This window comes from Mobula hypostoma, chromosome 11 (genome assembly GCF_963921235.1).
Source record: "Mobula hypostoma chromosome 11, sMobHyp1.1, whole genome shotgun sequence".
Lineage (NCBI taxonomy): Eukaryota > Metazoa > Chordata > Chondrichthyes > Myliobatiformes > Myliobatidae > Mobula > Mobula hypostoma.
Window position 1 is genome coordinate 81,910,254 of NC_086107.1, and position 21,336 is coordinate 81,931,589.

The window sequence follows — 21,336 nt, forward strand, 5'->3', positions numbered from 1 at the left end:
TCCCCTCTCCTTCTTCCCTTCTCCTCTCCCCCTCTCCCCTTCTCCTCCCTCTTACTCCTCCCTCTTTCCTCTTCCTTTGCCCTTCTCCCCCTTCCCTCTCTCCCTTCCCTTCTCTCCCTTCCCTCCCTTCCCTTCTCTCCCTTCCCTTCTCTTCCTTCCCTTCTCTCCCTTCCCCTCTCCCTTCCCCTTTCCCTTCCCCTCTCCTCTTCCCTTCTCCTCTCCCCTTCTCCTCTCCCCTTCTCCCCATCTCCTCCCTCTTCCCTCCTCCCTCTTTCCTCTTCCTTTTCCCTTCTCCCCTTCCCTCTCTCCCTTCCCTTCTCTTCCTTCCGTCTCTCCCTTCCCTTCTCTCCCTTCCCTTCTCTTCCTTCCCCTCTCCTTCTTCCCTTCTCCTCTACCCTTCTCCCCTTCTCCTCCCTCTTCCCTCCTCCCTCTTTCCTCTTCCTTTTCCCTTCTCCCCCTTCCCTCTCTCCCTTCCCTTCTGTCCCTTCCCTTCTCTCCCTTACCTTCTCTTCCTTCCCTTCTCTCCCTTCCCCTCTCCCTTCCCCTTTCCCTTCCCCTCTCCTTCTTCTCTTCTCCTCTTCCCTTCTCCTCTCCCCTTCTCCTCTCCCCTTCTCCCCTTCTCCTCCCTCTTTCCTCTTCCCTCCTCCCTTTTCCTCTTCCCTCCTCCCTTTTCCTCTTCCTTTTCCCTTCTCCCCTTCCCTCTCTCCCTTCCCTTCTCTTCCTTCCCTTCTCTCCCTTCCCTTCTCTTCCTTCCCTTCTCTCCCTTCCCCTCTCCCTTCCCCTTTCCCTTCCCCTCTCCTTCTCCCCTTCTCCTCTTCCCTTCTCCTCTCCCCTTCTCCCCTTCTCCTCCCTCTTCCCTCCTCCCTCTTTCCTCTTCCTTTTCCCTTCTCCCCCTTCCCTCTCTCCCTTCCCTTCTCTTCCTTCCCTTCTCTTCCTTCCCCTCTCCCTTCCCCCTCCCTTCCCCCTCCCTTGCTCTCTCCCTTCCCCTTCCCTTCCCCTCCCTTCCCCCTCCCTTCCCCCTCCCTTCCCCTCTCCCTTCCCCTCTCCTTCTTCCCTTCTCCTCTCCCCTTCTCCCCTTCTCCTCCCTCTTCCCTCCTCCCTCTTTCCTCTTCCTTTTCCCTTCTCCCCCTTCCCTCTCTCCCTTCCCTTCTCTTCCTTCCCTCTCTCCCTTCCCTTCTCTCCCTTCCCTTCTCTTCCTTCCCCTCTCCCTTCCCCTCTCCTTCTTCCCTTCTCCTCTACCCTTCTCCCCTTCTCCTCCCTCTTCCCTCCTCCCTCTTTCCTCTTCCTTTTCCCTTCTCCCCTTCCCTCTCTCCCTTCTCCTCCTTCCCTCTCTCCCTTCCCTTCTCTCCCTTCCCCTCTCCCTTCCCCTCTCCCTTCCCCTTTCCCTTCCCCTCTCCTTCTTCCCTTCTCCTCTCCCCCTCTCCCCTTCTCCTCCCTCTTACTCCTCCCTCTTTCCTCTTCCTTTGCCCTTCTCCCCCTTCCCTCTCTCCCTTCCCTTCTCTCCCTTCCCTCCCTTCCCTTCTCTCCCTTCCCTTCTCTTCCTTCCCTTCTCTCCCTTCCCCTCTCCCTTCCCCTTTCCCTTCCCCTCTCCTCTTCCCTTCTCCTCTCCCCTTCTCCTCTCCCCTTCTCCCCATCTCCTCCCTCTTCCCTCCTCCCTCTTTCCTCTTCCTTTTCCCTTCTCCCCTTCCCTCTCTCCCTTCCCTTCTCTTCCTTCCGTCTCTCCCTTCCCTTCTCTCCCTTCCCTTCTCTTCCTTCCCCTCTCCTTCTTCCCTTCTCCTCTACCCTTCTCCCCTTCTCCTCCCTCTTCCCTCCTCCCTCTTTCCTCTTCCTTTTCCCTTCTCCCCCTTCCCTCTCTCCCTTCCCTTCTGTCCCTTCCCTTCTCTCCCTTACCTTCTCTTCCTTCCCTTCTCTCCCTTCCCCTCTCCCTTCCCCTTTCCCTTCCCCTCTCCTTCTTCTCTTCTCCTCTTCCCTTCTCCTCTCCCCTTCTCCTCTCCCCTTCTCCCCTTCTCCTCCCTCTTTCCTCTTCCCTCCTCCCTTTTCCTCTTCCCTCCTCCCTTTTCCTCTTCCTTTTCCCTTCTCCCCTTCCCTCTCTCCCTTCCCTTCTCTTCCTTCCCTTCTCTCCCTTCCCTTCTCTTCCTTCCCTTCTCTCCCTTCCCCTCTCCCTTCCCCTTTCCCTTCCCCTCTCCTTCTCCCCTTCTCCTCTTCCCTTCTCCTCTCCCCTTCTCCCCTTCTCCTCCCTCTTCCCTCCTCCCTCTTTCCTCTTCCTTTTCCCTTCTCCCCCTTCCCTCTCTCCCTTCCCTTCTCTTCCTTCCCTTCTCTTCCTTCCCCTCTCCCTTCCCCCTCCCTTCCCCCTCCCTTGCTCTCTCCCTTCCCCTTCCCTTCCCCTCCCTTCCCCCTCCCTTCCCCCTCCCTTCCCCTCTCCCTTCCCCTCTCCTTCTTCCCTTCTCCTCTCCCCTTCTCCCCTTCTCCTCCCTCTTCCCTCCTCCCTCTTTCCTCTTCCTTTTCCCTTCTCCCCCTTCCCTCTCTCCCTTCCCTTCTCTTCCTTCCCTCTCTCCCTTCCCTTCTCTCCCTTCCCTTCTCTTCCTTCCCCTCTCCCTTCCCCTCTCCTTCTTCCCTTCTCCTCTACCCGTCTCCCCTTCTCCTCCCTCTTCCCTCCTCCCTCTTTCCTCTTCCTTTTCCCTTCTCCCCCTTCCCTCTCTCCCTTCCCTTCTGTCCCTTCCCTTCTCTCCCTTACCTTCTCTTCCTTCCCTTCTCTCCCTTCCCCTCTCCCTTCCCCTTTCCCTTCCCCTCTCCTTCTTCTCTTCTCCTCTTCCCTTCTCCTCTTCCCTTCTCCTCTCCCCTTCTCCTCTCCCCTTCTCCCCTTCTCCTCCCTCTTCCCTCCTCCCTCTTTCCTCTTCCTTTTCCCTTCTCCCCTTCCCTCTCTCCCTTCCCTTCTCTTCCTTCCCTCTCTTCCTTCCCTTCTCTTTTTTCCCCTCTCCCTTCCCCCTCCCTTGCTCTCTCCCTTCCCCTTCCCTTCCCCTCCCTTCCCCCTCCCTTCCCCTCTCCCTTCCCCTCTCCTTCTTCCCTTCTCTTCTCTCCATTCCTTCTCCCCCTTTTCTCTCCCTCTTCCCTTCTCCCCTTCATTTCTCCGCTTTGTTTCTCCCCTCCTTCACCTCTTCCCCTTCGCTTCTCCTCCCCTTCGCTTCCCCTTCACTTTTCTCCCCTTCGTTTCTTCACCCTTCACTTCTCCCCTCTTCACTTCTCCTCCCCTTTGCTTCTCCCCCTTCATTTCTCCCCCCTTCGCTTCTCCCCCTTCAATTCTCTCCACTCCTCCTGCCTTGCCTTTCCCCTCCCCTCCCCTCCCCCTTTGTCGTGGTCAAGTAGTCAAAACCAAGCACTTGGGAGTTGGGGGATTCCACACTGCAAGCTGCTCACCCCTGCCCACCCACCAGTCCTCCTACCTCAAAGCTCTGCTTGTATACAAAAAGCAGGTGGGATTTACTTAGTCATGGGGCCCTCGAGTCACACAGCACAGGACCAAGCCCTTCGGCTCCAGCTGTTCCATGCTGACCATCAGAACCAGCCCGTGTTTACAGTGAGAGGGAATATTTAACTTAATACTCAGAAGCAGAGGCAGGCCATTCAGTCCCTCCATCTGCTTCGCGTTCTAATGAGATCATGGCTCATCTTCTAGCTTATTACCACTTTCCTGCACTAAACCCCTATCCTCCCCCTCAGTATCTGAGAAACTTTAAGTCTCTGTCCTGAAGATAACTCAGTGACAGAGCTTGGGGAGAGAATTCCAAAGATTCCCCACACTCTGGGTGAAGAAGTCTTCTTCGCACTCCAGTGGTGAATGGTCAACCCTTTATTCTTGAGAGGGTGACCCTTGATTCCAGCCCCACCCTGCGGGGGATACCCTCCTGGCATCCAGCTTAGTGAGGTCTCGTATGTTTGAGTGTGATCACCTCTCGTTCTTCTAAACTCAAGAGATTGCAGGTCATGTCATCCTGTCTGCTTATTGTAGGGCAGTCTCCAATCACTGATTTGGAAGTTTATCCCTTGTTATGCAGGAAACTAGAATGCCTACTGTATTCTAGAAGAGGCCAAACTCGGGAAGATTTAGAGTCAAGGAAGTTGTTCACCCCACTGACATGCTGAAGTTTGCACAGATTTGACGTGTCCTCTAAAACTATGACAAACATCTATAACTGCACAGTGGAGAGTATCCTAACTCAAAAGTTCAAAGTACATTTATTATCGAAGTATCTTTACCATAGAAAACCTCGAGATTTGTATTCTTGCAGGCAGACACAAAACAAAGAAACACAATAGAACCCACAAAAAAAACTCCACACAACAAAATCCATCAAACACCCAATGTGAGAAAAAAACAAGTAACACTTGGAACATGAACTGCAGAGTCCCCAAAAGTGAGTCTGCAGGCGCTGAGCCAGTTCAGTGCTAAAGCTGGTCCAGGAGCCCGATGGCTGCAGGCCACAGCCGCTGAGCCAGTTCAGTGCTGAGGCAAGTAAAGTCTCTTGAAGTAATGAGCTGAACACCAGGTCGTCCTTCATCCTTGGATCGACACCTTAATCTTTTTAATCTGGCTCAGCGCTTAAATTGGTTAAATTTTGGTTCGTATTTTGCACTTGATCCAGCAATACCTGCCATGGCCGTACTTGCATTCTTGAGAGTCCAGTGTGCTGAGTCCTTCAGGATACTGCAAAATGCCAGATCGTACAGATGGTTCAAAAGCACAATTCCCAGAGGGAAATTGCAGGCTGCAGATTGCAGTGATTGTAATCCAGAAAAAGTAGTTAATACAATACTTAATAGTTTTGTTTGCTGCCAGTAAAATGTCGCCTTGTTTCGCCAGCGCCATCTTGCCAGTAGATCTGTGTTGCATTACAGCTGGTATGGAAACACCAATGCCCTTGAATGGAAAAGCCGATGAAACATATGTGGAAACAGCCCAGTCCATCATAGGTGAAGCCCTCCCCACTAATGAGCACATTTACAAGGACTGCTGCCAGAAATCCATCATCAAGGACCCTCCATTATCCAGGGCATGTTTTCTTCTTGCTGTTGCCATCAGGAAGGAGTCTTTGGTCCCACACCACCAGATTCAGGAACAGTTACTACCCTTCAGCCATTAGTCTCCTGAACTTCACTCACCTCAACTCGGAACTGATTCCACAACCCGTGGACCCACTTTACAGGGTTCTACAACTTACATTCTCAATATTATTTATTCATTCATTCTTCTGGTTATTGACTTGTTGTATCTGCACAGTTTGTCTTTTGCACATTGGTTGTTTGTCCGTCTCTGTGTGCGCGCGCGCGCAGATATTCATTGATTCTATTGTGTTTCTTTGTGAATGCCCGCAAGAAAATGAATCTCAGGGTAGTACATGGTGACAAATATGTGCTTTGAACTTTGAACCGGAACTGTACTGAGAGAAAAACGTGCTGCCCCCGCAGCAGATCAAAGCTCTGCAAGACCACACGCAGCGCTGTGTAAACGTGATCAGGGTTTCTACTGCGAGCAGCTTTACAGACAACGAGCTTCACTACCCCTGCTCCCCCTCTGCAAGTCAAAGTCCAGGTTACCATCGTGAGTGCAGTGGATAGGGCAATGAGAAACTTACCTGCAGCAGCGTCACAGGTACAGAGGGTCCGAGAGCTTAACGTATCTAGCGCACACATGTTGCTGGAGCAGCTCCGCAGTTCGGGCAGCGTCTATGCAGAGGAACAGAGTCAACGTTTCAGGCCAAGACCTGATGAAGGGCCTCGGCACAAAACATCGACTGTTTCTTCATTTCCAGTGATGCTGCCTGAGCTGCTGAGTTCCTCCAGCATTGTGTGTGTTGCTCTGGATTTCCAGCATCTGCACGATCTCTTGTGTTTATATGCGATCCAAATCATCATCTTCCTCACCCTCACACTAATCCTCCTTGACTCCTTTCTTGGAAACAAAATCCTTCCCCCTTGGACTTCGTGTCCCAGGAAGTTACTTCAGCCATTTTGCTCTGCTTTGCTTTACACTGGCTCCAAGCACATGTGCAGAGGGTGAGTGCGATGGCGGGGCGTGGCGGGTACCCCACCCTGTCCATGTGAAGTTGAGGGTGTCAGTGTGTCGTTACAGAGGAGGCAGGAACGAGCCTGAACCAGAACAGCCCATCGCTCGGAAAGTGATGATCTGTCGGCTCCAGTCGGTGAGCGACATTGACCCTGACGTCCTGGACAGCATGAACTCCCTTGGCTGCTTTCGAGACAAGAACAAACTGAAGCAGGACCTGCTGTTTGAGGAGTAAGTAGCTCGCCGATGAACCCTTGCACCTGGATGCCCATCCAGGCCCAGCAAATCCCCAGATCTGTTCATCCCTAGTCCATCACTTGCCCCTTCCTAGAAACTTCAATTGCCCATCCCACAGTGTGATAATCCCTCAGAACCCCCCCCACAGTGTGATAATCCCTCAGAACCCCCCCTCCCACAGTGTGATAATCCCTCCTCACCCCTCCCACAGTGTGATAATCCCCCAGCACCCCCCACAGTGATAATCCCTCTCCACCCCTCCCACAGTGATAATCCCCCAACCTCCACAGTGTGATAATCTCTCAGAACCCCCCTCCCACAGTGTGATAATCCCTCTGAACCCCCCTCCCACAGTGTGATAATCCCCCAACCCCCACAGTGTGATAATCTCTCAGAACCCCCCTCCCACAGTGTGATAATCCTCCACCACCCTCCCACAGTGTGATAATCCCTCTGAACCCCCCTCCCACAGTGTGATAATCCTCCACCACCCTCCCACAGTGTGATAATCCCTCTGAACCCCCCTCCCACAGTGTGATAATCCCCCACCCCCCACAGTGTGATAATCCCCCAGAACGCCCCTCCCACAATGTGATAATCCCTCTGAACCCCCTCCCACAGTGTGATACTCCCTCCCCACCCCTCCCACAGTGTGATAATTCCCCTCCACCCCTCCCACAGTGTGATAATCCCTCTGAACCCCTCCCACAGTGTGATAATCCCTCAGAACCCCTCTCCCACAGTGTGATAATCCCTCACTGCCCCCCACAGTGTGATAATCCCTCTCCACCCCTCCCACAGTGATAATCCCCACCACCCCTCCCACAGTGTGATAATCCCTCTGAACCCCTCTCCCACAGTGTGATAATCCCCACCACCCCTCCCACAGTGTGATAATCCCCCACCACCCCTCCCACAGTGATAATCCCTCTCCACCCCTCGCACAGTGATCATCCCCACCTCCCCCCCACAGTGTGATAATCCCCCACCACCCCTCCCACAGTGATAATCCCCCACCTCCCCCCCACAGTGTGATAATCCCTCACCCCTCCCACAGTGTAAGGTTCTCTCAATGCTGTCACTCACTTGGTATTGTCCCTCCCACGGTGTGGCATCCCCTCATCACCCCTCCCACAGTGACTTACTGACCTTCCCACAGTGAGACAGTGTGACACTCCCTCACACCCCCCCCCACCCTGCCCGGGAGTGCGGCGTTCCCTCAATACTGCCCCTCCCACAGTGCAGTGCACCCTCGGCATGGCGCTGACCCACCTGCCAGGAGCAGGTTGAGTCTGGGGCAACAGGTAGGTACCAATAAAGCTGAGCCTGATTGCAGACTTCAAAGTAGATCAGTCATGTAACTTCAGGAATGATGAACAATCTGCCGAGGGCAATCTTCGTTCTTCTGGAACCAGGTGTCACTGACAGGACCAGCATTCCCAGACCGTCTCTAACTGTGCTGGGGAAGGAAATAGCTCAACCACTTGTAAAACCCGCTGCTATCCTTCTGGTGAACGTGCTGCTGGGGAGTGAGTTTTTAATTTTTGTTTATTTAGAGATACAGCTCTGAACAAACCCTTCCAACCGAACAAGTCTTGCTGCCCAGCAACCCACCTATTTTAACCCTAACCTAATCATAGAACAATTTATAATGGACATTTAGCCTACTAACTGGTCCGTCTCTGGACTGTGTGAGAAACCCCAAAGGAAACCAACGTGCTAACAAAAAGAACATAGAAACTTCGTACAGAGACCGCCGGAACTGAAATCGGAGCTCTGACGCCCCAGGCTGTACTAGCGTTGCACTAACCTCCACACTACTGTGGCACCCACATTTTTAAACCACTGCTCTCTGTCTGGTGAAGGCTGTGCTGGGGAGGGAATTCTGGCACTTAAATCCAGAAGGAAGATAGGACAGTGGTGTACTTCCCAGTTAGAGTGTGTGACTTGGAGGGGAATCTGCAGGTGGTGGAGAATGTCATATATCTGATGCAAGCATTGGGAAGACCAAATCTCCACATTATTAATGTGAATGCACACATCAGGGAATGACTGGCTTTTAAAAATCCTTGCAGGGGACTCCCGATCTCCCAGCCCTGCCCTCCGTCATGTCACCTTCATGACCTTATACTGTATTACTGTGAACAGTAATGGATACCGTCTGTCTCTTGTTCCCTACCACCATCCCACTCTGGGTGCATGCACACATGAACCCCAACACCATTCAGGAAGTACTACACATTTACAGGGTTCATATCCTGCACCGTGTCCGTATCCCTCACCTTGTCCTTATCCCTCACCGTGTCTGTATCCCTCGCCCTGTCCATATCCCAACTCCTTGTCCATATCCCAACTCCTTGTCCATATCCCGACACCTTGTCTGTATCCCACATCTTGTCCTTATCCTACACCTTGTCCACATCCCTCACCTTGTCCATATCCCTCACCTTGTCCACATCCCTCACCTTGTCCATATCCCTCTCCTTGTCCATATAGAAACATAGAAAATAGGTGCAGGAGTAGGCCATTCAGCCCTTCGAGCCTGCACCGCCATTTATTATGATCACGGCCGATCATCCAACTCAGAACCCCGCCCCAGCCTTCCCTCCATACCCCCTGACCCCCGTAGCCACAAGGGCCATATCTAACTCCCTCTTAAACATAGCCAATGAACTGGCCTCAACAGTTTCCTGTGGCAGAGAATTCTACAGATTCACCACTCTCTGTGTGAAGAAGTTTTTCCTAATCTCGGTCCTAAAAGGCTTCCCCAACATCGGGAACAATCTTCCTGCATCTAGCCTGTCCAATCCCTTTAGGATCTTATACGTTTCAATCAGATCCCCCCTCAATCTTCTAAATTCCAACGAGTACAAGCCCAGTTCATCCAGTCTTTCTTCATATGAAAGTCCTGCCATCCCAGGACTCAATCTGGTGAACCTTCTTTGTACTCCCTCTATGGCAAAGATGTCTTTCCTCAGATTAGGGCACCAAAACTGCACACAATACTCCAGGTGTGGTCTCACCAAGACCTTGTACAACTGCAGTAGTACCTCCCTGCTCCTGTACTCGAACCCTCTCGCTATAAATGCCAGCATACCATTCGCCTTTTTCACCGCCTGCTGTACCTGCATGCCCACTTTCAATGACTGGTGTATAGTGACACCCAGGTCTCGTTGCACCTCCCCTTTTCCTAATCAGCCACCATTCAGATAATAATCTGTTTTCCTATTTTTGCCACCAAAGTGGATAACTTCACATTTATCCACATTAAATTGCATCTGCCATGAATTTGCCCACTCACCCAACCTATCCAAGACACCCTGCATCCTGTTAGCATCCTCCTCACTGCTAACACTGCCACCCAGCTTTGTGTCATCCGCAAACTTGGAGATGCTGCATTTAATTCCCTCATCCAAGTCATTAATATATATTGTAAACAACTGGGGTCCCAGCACTGAGCCTTGCGGTACCCCACTAGTCACCGCCTGCCATTCTGAAAAGGTCCCGTTTATTCCCACTCTTTGCTTCCTGCCTGCTAACCAATTCTCCACCCACACCAATACCTTACCCCCAATACCGTGTGCTTTAAGTTTGCACACTAATCTCCTGTGTGGGACCTTGTCAAAAGCCTTTTGAAAATCCAAATATACCACATCCACTGGTTCTCCCCTATCCACTCTACTAGTTACATCCTCAAAAAATTCTATGAGATTCGTCAGACATGATTTTCCTTTCACAAATCCATGCTGACTTTGTCTGATCATTTCACCGCTTTCCAAATGTGCTGTTATCACATCCTTGATAACTGACTCCAGCAGTTTCCCCACCACCCCTCACCTTGTCCACATCCCTCACCTTGTCCATATCCCTCACCCTGTCCATATCCCTCACCCTGTCCATATCCCGACACCTTGTCCATATCCCGACTCCGTGTCCATATCCCGACACCTTGTCCATATCCCTCACCTTGTCCACATCCCTCACCTTGTCCATATCCCTCACCTTGTCCACATCCCTCACCTTGTCCATATCCCTCACCTTGTCCACATCCCTCACCTTGTCCATATCCCTCACCTTGTCCACATCCCTCTCCTTGTCCATATCTCGACACCTTGTCCACATCCCTCTCCTTGTCCATATCCCGACACCTTGTCTGTATCCCACATCTTGTCCTTATCCTACACCTTGTCCACATCCCTCACCTTGTCCATATCCCTCTCCTTGTCCATATCTCAACATCTTGTCCATATCCTGACACCTTGTCTGTATCCCACATCTTGTTCTTATCCTGCACCTTGTCCACATCCCTCACCTTGTCAACATCCCTCACCTTGTCCATATCCCAACTCCATGTCCATATCCCGACACCTTGTCCATATCGTGACACCTTGTCTGTATCCCACATCTTGTCTTTATCCCGCACCTTGTCCATATCCCTCACCCTGTCCATATCCCTCACCCTGTCCATATCCCGACACCTTGTCCATATCCCTCACCCTGTCCATATCCCTCACCCTGTCCATATCCCGACACCTTGTCCATATCCCTCACCCTGTCCATATCCCTCACCCTGTCCATATCCCTCACCCTGTCCATATCCGTCACCTTGTCCATATCCCTCACCCTGTCCATATCCCTCACCCTGTCCATATCCCGACACCTTGTCCATATCCCGACACCTTGTCCATATCCCTCACCCTGTCCATATCCCTCACCCTGTCCATATCCCGACACCTTGTCCATATCCCGACACCTTGTCCATATCCCTCACCTTGTCGACATCCCTCACCTTGTCCATATCCCTCACCTTGTCCACATCCCTCTCCTTGTCCATATCTCGACACCTTGTCCACATCCCTCACCTTGTCCACATCCCTCACCTTGTCCACATCCCGACTCCTTGTCCACATCCCTCACCTTGTCCACATCCCTCACCTTGGCCATATCCCTCACCCTGTCCATATCCCGACATCTTGTCCATATCCCGACCTCTTGTCCATATCCCGACACCTTGTCCATATCCCAACTTCTTGTCCATATCCCGACTCCTTGTCTGTATCCCACATCTTGTCCTTATCCTGCACCTTGTCCATATTCTGACACCTTCAATGCCTTCTCCATATCCCGATGCCTTATCCATATCGTCCGTATCAAAATGCCTTGTTGATATCCCATGCTTTGTCCATATCCTGATACTTTGTCCGTATTCTGGGCCATGTACAGCCCGAATTTTATTGATGTCCCTTGTGCTGTGCCTAACTGAAACATCATCATACATTCTGGTACAAGTTCTGTTCATATGCTATCCCAAACCCCACTTTCAAGTCCCTAACTTCGGCCACACTTTACATCTAAGTTTAATTCTGTTCTCACCAGCTGTATCCAAACTGATGGCTTGTTGCAAGGCCCTTGACATTTTATGCATATTTGACCCCACTCATACCTGTGGAGCAGTGGGTGGTGGCAAATCAGATGTTGTACTGCTCTGGCACCTCTCGATAACCAGTGTGATTATCTCCTCTCCACACCCAGGGAAAACCAGGAGAAAATGATCTACTTCCTGTTGCTTGATCGGAAAGAGCGATATCCTAGCTGTGAAGATGAGGATCTGCCTCCACACAATGACGTTGGTGAGTGTGACGGCTGTCTTTCAGGGTAGGTATCTTCTTCCACTCTCTTCCCCTGAGAGTTCTACCTTCTTGCTTGGGTTCCCTGAGTGTCAGGCACTCTCTGGGAGGCTATGTCTCCACAAGCTGGCACTCTCAAGGGTGAGTCTACAGAGACCACGAACCATTTTTCTCCAGGAACCATCAATCGCTGAGCTACTGACCTTGAATGTGGGCTCCCTCAGAGGTCTCTGAGCCCCCTTGGGCCCGGCTGCTGATCTCCCTGACTTCCACTGGTCCACCATTGCAGGTGCGGAGGTCCTCCTCAGGTTACAAGCTGATGTCTTGTCCATACTGCACCAACCGCCGCCGCTGGGCTATAAACATGCAGGAGCAATGTGTGGTTAAGTGCCTTGCTCAAGAGTACAACAAGCTGCCTCGGCTGAGGCTCGAACTCGCGACCTTCGGATCCACTAGTCCAACGCCTTAACCACTTGGCACACGCCAGCACGTACAAACAATGTATATATAAACAGGCAGTTGGGAGATCAGCAAGAGGGATTTGCCAGAGCGCTGCATGAGAATGTAGCATCCATCATCAGACAATCCCACCATCCAGACCATGCTCTCTTCTCGCGACGACCATTGGGCAGGAGAGACAGGAGTCTTCCACGTTCAGGAACAGTTACTACTCTACAACCATCAGGATCCTGAACCAGTGTGGATAACTTTACTTACCACGACTCTGAACTGATCTACAGCTCAGTCATACATGTTCAAGGACCCTTTACTCCTCATGCTCTCAGTATTTTTTTTATTCTCACAGCTTGTCTTCTTTTGCACATTGGTTGTTTGTCAGTCTTTGTTTATGTATAGCTTTTTATAAATTCTATTGTATTTCTTTATTTTCCTGTAAGTGCCTGCAAGTAAATGAATCTCATATTTAGTAATACTGCATATATGATAATACATTTTACTGTGAACTTTGGTGGCTACCAAACCGGACTGGCACCCATCCTTCCTCTTCCTTCAGACCCTCCCAGGAAGCGGGTCGACTCGCCTATGCTGAACCGACATGGAAAGCGTCGGCCCGAGAGGAAATCGATGGAGGTTCTGAGCGTGACAGACGGCGGATCCCCAGTACCTGCACGCCGGGCTGTCGACGTGGTCCAGCATAGTCAGCGGTAAGGAAGCATCTCCTCGCCTGGGACCCACAGGAGTGCGTTTGGACATTTGGCATCTTTGGGAGCTTCTGAGTCTTGTTGTTGTTTTTGGTGTAATGGTGTACGTTCAGAGTAGGAAGCATCAGTGCGCAGTAAACACGGCACTCAGCATCTCTACGTTGGAGATCTGTGGATAAAGCTCCTGATAGTAAGGGGGTCAGATAGGCGAATCTGTGGACGCAGTCCGGAGACCCGGATGGTACTTTGCCTCCCTGGTGCCAGGGTCCGGGATGTTTCTGATCGCGTCCAAGATATCCTGAAGTGGGAGGGAGAGGAGCCAGAGGTCGTGGTACATAATGACATAGGTAGGAAAAGGGGAAAGGTCCTGAAAGGAGAATATAGGGAGTTAGGAAGGGAGTTGAGAAAAAGAACCGCAAAGGTAGTAATCTCGGGATTACTGCCTGTGCCACGCGACAGTGAGAGTAGGAATGCAATGAGGTGGAGGATAAATGCGTGGCTGAGGGATTGGAGCAGGGGGCAGGGATTCAAGTTTTTGGATCATTGGGACCTCTTTTGGTGCAGGTGTGACCTGTACAAAAAGGTCGGGTTACACTTGAATCCTAGGGGGTCCAATATCCTGGCGGGGAGATTAGCGAGGGCTATTGAGGTGACTTTAAACTAGAATGGTTGGGGGGTGGGAATCAAATTAAAGAGACGAGGAGGGAGGAGGTTAGTTTACAAATAGAGAAAGCTAGTAGACAGTGAGTGAGGGAGGGGATAGGCAGGGGACAGAGATCGGGAGCACTCAGACCAAAGATGTAGGGGACAAGGAAGAAAAAGATAACAAAGTTGTTAAGGATAAACGGAGAGTAAGAGGTGGAGAGTTTCTTAAATGCATCTATTTTAATGCTAGGAGCATTGTAAGAAAGGTGGATGAGCTTCGAGCATGGATTGATACCTGGAAATATGATGTTGTAGCTATTAGTGTGTGGGCACGTGGCCAAGTGGTTATGGCATTGGACTAGTGACCTGAAGGTCGTGAGTTCGAGCCCCAGCCGAGGAAACGTGTTGTGTCCTTGAGCAAGGCACTTAATCACACATTGCTCTGCGACGACACTGGTGCCAAGCTGTATGGGTCCTAATGCCCTTCCCTTGGACAACATTGGTGTCATGGAGAGGGGAGACTTGCAGCGTGGGCAACTGCTGGTCTTCCATACAACCTTGCCCAGGCCTGTGCCCTGGAGAGTGAAGACTTTCCAGGCACAGATCCATGGTCTCGCAAGACTAATGGATGCCTTATTTTTAGCCATTAGTGAAACGTGGTTGCAGGAGGGGTGTGATTGGCAACTAAATATTCCAGGATTTCATTGCTTCTGGTGTGATGGGGGGTGGTGTTGCATTGCTTGTCAGAGAAAATATAACAGCAGTGCTCTGGGAGGATAGATTAGTGGACTCGTCTAGGGAGGCTATTTGGGTGGAATTGAGGAATAGGAAAGGTGTTGTAACGCTTATAACGGTGTATTATAGACCACCTAATGGGGACCAAGAACTGGAGGAGCAAATTTGTAAGGAGATAGCAGATATTTGTAGTAAGCACAAGGTTGTGATTGTAGGAGATTTTAATTTTCCACACATAGACTGGGAAGCCCATTCTGTAAAAGGGCTGGATGGTTTGGAGTTTGTCAGATGTGTGCAAGATAGTTTTTTGTAGCAATACATAGAGGTACCAACTAGAGAAGGAGAAGTGTTGGATCCCCTGTTAGGGAATGAGATAGGGCAGGTGATGGAGGTATGTGTGGGGAGCACTTCGGGTCCAGTGATCACAATACCATTAGTTTCAATATCATTATGGAGAAGGATAGGACTGGACCCAGGGTTGAGATTTTTGATTGGAGAAAGGCTAACTTTGAGGAGATACGAAAGGATTTAGAAAGAGTGGACTGGAACAATTTGTTTTATGGGATGGATGTAATAGAGAAATGGAGATCATCTAAAGGTGAAATTTTGAGGGTACAGGATCTTTATGTTCCTGTTAGGTTGAAGGAAAAGGTTAAAAGTTTGAGAGAGCCATGGTTTTCAAGGGATATTGGAAACTTGGTTTGGAAAAAGAGAGGGATCTTCAATAAATATAGGCAGCTTGGAGTTAATGAGGTGCTTGGGGAATATAAAGAATGTAAAAAGAATCTTAAGAAAGAAATTAGAAAAGCTAAAAGAAGATACGAGGCTGCTTTGGCAAGTGAGGTGAAAATAAATTCAAAGGGTTTCTACAGTTATATTAATAGCAAAAGGATAGTGAGGGATAAAATTGGTCCCTTAGAGAATCAGAGTGGACGGCTATGTGCAGAGCCAAAAGAGATGGGGGAGATTTTGAACAATTTCTTTTCTTTGGTATTCACTAAGGAGAAGGGTATTGAATTGTGTAAAGTAAAGGAAACAAGAAGGGTAGTTATCGAAAGTATGACGATTAAAGAAGAGGAAGTACTGGCGCTTTTAAGGAGTCTAAAAGTGGGTAAGTCTCTGGGTCTGGAAAAGATATTCTCTAGGACCTTGAGGGAAGTTAGTGTGGAAATAACAGGGGCTCTGACAGAAATATTTCAAATGTCATTAGAAACGAGGATGGTGCCAGAGGATTGGCATATTGCTCATGTGATTCCATTGTTTAAAAAGGGATCTAAGAGTAAACCTAGCAATTATCGGCCTGTGAGTTTGATGTCAGTGCTGGGTAAATTGATGGAAAGTATTCTTAGAGATGGTATATATAATTATCTGGATAGACAGGGTCTGATTAGGAACAGTCAACATGGATTTTGTGCGTGGAAGGTCATGTTTGACAAATCTTATTGAATTTTTTGATGAGGTTACTAAGAAAGTTGACGAGGGTAAAGCGGTGGATGTTGTCTATATGGACTTCAGTAAGGCCTTTGACAAGGTTCCACATGGGAGGTTAGTTAGGAAGGTTCAATCGTTAGGCATTAATATAGAAGTAGTAAAATGGATTCAGCAGTGGCTGGATGGGAGATGTCAGAGAGTAGTGGTGGATAACTGTGTGTCAGATTGGAGGCCGGTGTGTAGCGGTGTGCCTCAGGGATCTGTACTGGGTCCAATGTTGTTTGCAATATATATTAATGATCTGAATGATGGAGTGGTAAATTGGATTAGTAAGTATGCAGATGATACTAAGATAGGTGGCATTGTGGATAATGAAGTAGGTTTTCAAAGCTTGCAGAGAGTTTAGGCCAGTTAGAAGAGTGGGCTGAAAGATGGCAGATGGAGTTTAATGCTGAAAAATGTGAGGTGCTACATTTTGGTAGGACTAATCAAAATAGGACATACATGGTCAATGGTAGGGCATTGAAGAATTCTGTAGGACAGAGGGATCTAGGAATAATGGTGCCTAATTCTCTGAAGGTGGAATCTAATGTGGATAGGGTGGTGAAGAAAGCTTTTGGTATGCTGGCCTTAATAATCAGAGCATTGAGTATAGGAGTTGGGATGTAACATTGAAATTGTATAAGGCATTGGTAAAGCCAAATTTGGAGTATTGTGTACAGTTCTGGTCACCAAATTATAGGAAAGATGTCAATAAAATTGAGAGAGTACAGAGGAGATTTACTAAAATGTTGCCTGGGTTTCATCTCCTAAGTTACAGAGAAAGGTTGAACAAGTTAGGTCTTTATTCTTTGGAGCGTAGAAGGTTGAGGGGGGACTTGATAGAGGTGTTTAAAATTATGAGGGGGATAGATAGAGTTGATGTGGATAGGCTTTTTCCATTGAGAGTGAGGGAGATTTAAACAAGAGGACATGAGTTGAGAGTTAAAGGGCAAAAGTTTAGGGGTAACATGAGGGGGAACTTCTTTACTCAGAGAGTGGTAGCTGTGTGGAACGAGCTTCCAGCAGAAGTGGTTGAGGCAGATTCAATGTTGTCGTTTAAAGTTAAATTGGATAAATATATGGACAAGAAAGGAATGGAGGGTTATGGGCTGAGTGCAGGTAGATGGGACTAGGTGAGAGGAAGAGTTCGGCACGGACTAGAAGGGCTGAGATGGCCTGTTTCCGTGCTGTAATTGTTATATGGTTATATGGTTATATTGGCATTCACATAGTAGCCCCCTCCAAAGCCCCGTTCCAACGGATATAGGGGTCCAGGGTGACAAAGACAATTCAAGCTCAACCATTCCACATGCCAAACATCGTGGAACATTCAGAGAATGCACACAGTTCCATAGATAATAGGCGGAGGAGGTAGAGACCTGCCTCGTAGCACCAAAGACTCAGGTTCAAACCTGAACCTCAGTGCTCTCTGTGTGGAGTCTGCCTGTTCTCCCAGTGACCGTGCGGGCTTCTCCTGGGTTCACCGGTTTTCTCCCATGTCCCAAAGGCGTGTGGGTCAGTAGCCTAATTAGTCGCTGTAAATTGTCCCCAGCATGTAGTTGGGTGGTGGATTCTGGCGGGGGGGGGGAGTTGATGAAAATGTGGGGAGAGAAAAGAGAAAGCCTTGACAGAGAGGACATGGAGAGAATGTTTCCAGTGGGGGGGCGGGGTAGTTCAGGACCAGAGGGCACTGCCTCAGAATGGAAGGATGTCCCTTTAGAACAGAGCTGAGGAGGAATTTCTTTAGCCAGAGGGTTGTGAATCTGTGAAATTCTTTGCCGCAGATGGCCACGTAGAACATGTCATTGGGTATATTTAAAGCAAAGTTTAATAGGTTCTTGGTAAGGGCATCGATGTTTACATGGAGAAAGCAGAAGAATGGTGTTGAGAGGGATAATAAATCAGCCATCGTGAATGGCCTAATTCTGCCCCCATTTCTTATCGTCTTAATAAAGTATGAGTTGTGAAAATGGGTATTGATGTTTGGTGTGGACTCAATGAGTTTAAAGGGCTATTTCAGTGTTGTATGAGACTGCTGGAAGGGAGGGAAAAGAGAAAACAATAATAATGATGCATATGGAGAACATGAGATGAAGGGTCCTTGAAAGTGGTTTAGGGAAGTAGGTTGTGGGAATAGCTCAGTGACAGGGCAAGTGAAATTGAATGAAGTTATTCCTTTTGGTGCAACAGCGTAATGGTTGAGGGTTAATAACTGTTCCTGAACCTGGTGGAGTGAGTACCTTCTTCCTGCTGGCAGCAGTGAGAAGAGAGCATGAGCTGGGTGGTGGGGGTCCCTGATGGTGGATCAGTGAGAAGAGAGCATGAGCTGGGTGGTGGGTCCCTGATGGTGGATCAGTGAGATGAGAACTGGGTGGTGGGGGTCCCTGATGGTGGATCACTGAGATGAGAGCTGGGTGGTGGGGGTCCCTGATGGTGGATCAGTGAGAAGAGAGCATGAGCTGGGTGGTGGGTCCCTGATGGTGGATCAGTGAGATGAGAGCTGGGTGGTGGGGGTCCCTGTTGATGGATCAGTGAGATGAGAGCTGGGTGGTGGGGGTCCCTGATGGTGGATCAGTGAGAAGAGAGCATGAGCTGGGTGGTGAGGGTCCCTGATGGTGGATCAGTGAGATGAGAGCTGGGTGGTGGGGGTCCCTGATGGTGGATCAGTGAGAAGAGAGCATGAGCTGGGTGGTGAGGGTCCCTGATGGTGGATCAGTGAGATGAGAGCTGGGTGGTGGGGGTCCCTGATGGTGGATCAGTGAGAAGAGAGCATGAGCTGGGTGGTGGGGGTCCCTGATGGTGGATCAGTGAGATGAGAGCTGGGTGGTGGGGGTCCCTGTTGGTGGATCAGTGAGATGAGAGCTGGGTGGTGGGGGTCCCTGATGGTGGATCAGTGAGAAGAGACCATGAGCTGGGTGGTGGGGGTCCCTGATGGTGGATCAGTGAGATGAGAGCTGGGTGGTGGGGGTCCCTGATGGTGGATCAGTGAGATGAGAGCTGGGTGGTGGGGGTCCCTGATGGTGGATCAGTGAGAAGAGACCATAAGCTGGGTGGTGGGGGTCCCTGATGGTGGATCAGTGAGATGAGAGCTGGGTGGTGGGGGTCCCTGATGGTGGATCAGTGAGATGAGAGCTGGGTGGTGGGGGTCCCTGATGCTGGACACTGCTTTCCTGTGACAATGCTTCGTGTAGGTGTGCTCGGTGGAGAGGTGAGCTTTATCTGTAATGGGCTGGGCCATATCCACGACTTGTGAGGATCTCCCCTTCAAGGGCATTAGGTGTTTCCATACGAGGCTGTGATGCAACTTGTCAAAATACCCTCCATCACACATCTATAGAAGTGAAAGGATTGGATGTCATGCGGAATATTCACAAACCTTTAAGGAAGTGGAGGTGCTGCTGTACTTTCTTCGTAATTTCACTTTCTGTGGGCTGGTCACCTGCCCCTCAATGGCGGGTAAAGCCAGCATGGTACTGATTCCAGCCAAATGGCTGTTTTGGTTGGGTAATTGTTCATTGGGGATATAAGAGGCAGTCGTGGACAGTTAGCAGACACATTTCTCTGCTATCTTGCCTTCAGTGAAAGGCACCTTACTGCTTCTCGGTATGTCACTGGGTGATCTGTACCTCTCCCACTGGATGGTGGTCACCCTCATTTCAGGGTCACTCCTTGGGACAGATTCCTAATGTGCTTACAGACTACTATGTTTCTGTGGAGTTAGGCGATGGGACGGGTTAATCAGCACAGAGCCAGGGCCTTCAGCCCCTCTCAGTCAAACCGACCAAGATGCCCATCTAAACTAGTCCCCTTTCCTTGCAATGTGGTCCATATCGCTCGAAACCAAGGGTTCCCAGCCTGGGGGTCCACAGACCCCTTGCTTTATGGGATTGGTCCATGGCATTAACAAGTTGGGAACTCCTGCACTAAACTTTTCTTATCGTATACCTGTCCAGGTGTCTTTAATTCCATAATTGTAACTGCTTCAACCTCTGGCAACTCAATCCATACTTCACCACCACTCTCTGTGGGAAATAGTTCCTTTCTCAGACTCCCTTTAAGTCTTTCCCTTCTCACCTTAAACCTGTAGTTTCAGACTCTCCTACAATGGGAAAAAGACTATCGGCGATCTGCCTTATCTATGCCATTCATGGACGTGTAACCTTGGGTAAGTCACACCTCAGCCTCTTTCGCTCCCATGGAAAACAATACTCTGCTGTCCATCCTCCCCTTGTAACCCAAGCCCCCCTGGTCCCGGCAACATCTGTGTGAACATTTTCTGCTCCCTCTGTGCAGTTTAGCCCTGAAGTGTGGCGCGGTATTTGCCCTCAGAGAGGACTATCCCTGTGACGGCCTTGTTTTATCTTGGGCTTAGGTCTCGCTCGGTCAGTGGAGCTTCCTGCGGACTGTCTTCCAGCCCACTCAGCAGCCCCAGGGTAAGTGTGTGTGCCAACCTCGTCTCGCTGTGCGCCGCTTCGCAGGCTGATGGCTCAGCTCATGAATGCATCAGCGTGACAGCATGCGCGCGCATACACACACAAATGCATGCATGCAGATGCATGGGTACCCTCAGACACACGTGCAGACGTAGAGAGAATGGAACGCGCAGGTGCACACAGTCTCAAATGTATATGTAGACAGATAGAGCTCACAGTTAGACTCACAGCAACAGGCAGGTGTCTGTAACCGCACAATGTACACGTATTCTGACTGAAACCTGGATATAGGCAATGGATTGGTAATGAGGGGAGAAGGTGGGAGGATGAGACTGCCGGAGAAGACTGAATGGGCTGAATCGCCTAATTCTGCTCTGAGGGCTATGGTCTATTCTGAGCTGTCGCAAGTAGCCAGCTGATGTTGAGTCTTGGCCCAAATGGCTGATTGCTGTCCAGGAACCTGGATAGAGATGTTGGGATCTTCTAGAAGTCAAGTGCCTTTGAACTCACTCCCCCACCATTTGCCCCTCCTAGTCAGCTGTTTGTCCCTCCTCTCCCCCAGACATCATTGATACTGTGATACTGATCAACACACAGAAAATCCTGAAGGAACTCAATGGATCGGACAGCATTTCTGGTGGGAAATAAATATTTGATGTCCTGATGAAGGATCCCAGCCCGAAATATCCACTGTTCATTTTCCTCCAGATCTGCTGAGTTTCTCCAGCACTTTGTGTGTGTTAGACCAATGTTACCAACAAAATGGTGGCAAGGCAGCACCAACTTTTACCTTCACAAAGTAGCATCAATCCTACCTGAACTAGATGGCATCCATCTTTACCTCAACAAAATGGCAGCAATCTGCCCTCAACAAGATGGCATTAATCGGTTCCATCACAAGTGACACCAGTGTTCTCCTCAGCAAATTAGCCACAAATTTCTACCTCTGAAAGGTGCTGTTAGTA

General features: G+C 49.9%; 1 protein-coding gene across 3 annotated transcripts in view; it reads left to right on the top strand.

Annotated features, from left to right (window-relative positions):
• LOC134353873 (serine/threonine-protein kinase BRSK2-like) overlaps positions 1 to 21,336 on the top strand; it is a 288,528-nt gene that overhangs the window by 244,708 nt on the left and 22,484 nt on the right. For all 3 annotated transcript variants that reach the window (XM_063062367.1, XM_063062369.1, XM_063062368.1), the window contains 4 exons: positions 6,128 to 6,292; positions 11,831 to 11,928; positions 12,938 to 13,088; positions 20,311 to 20,371. In XM_063062367.1, coding sequence (XP_062918437.1) covers positions 6,128 to 6,292; positions 11,831 to 11,928; positions 12,938 to 13,088; positions 20,311 to 20,371 — 475 coding nt within the window. The remainder of the gene's footprint in view (positions 1 to 6,127; positions 6,293 to 11,830; positions 11,929 to 12,937; positions 13,089 to 20,310; positions 20,372 to 21,336) is intronic.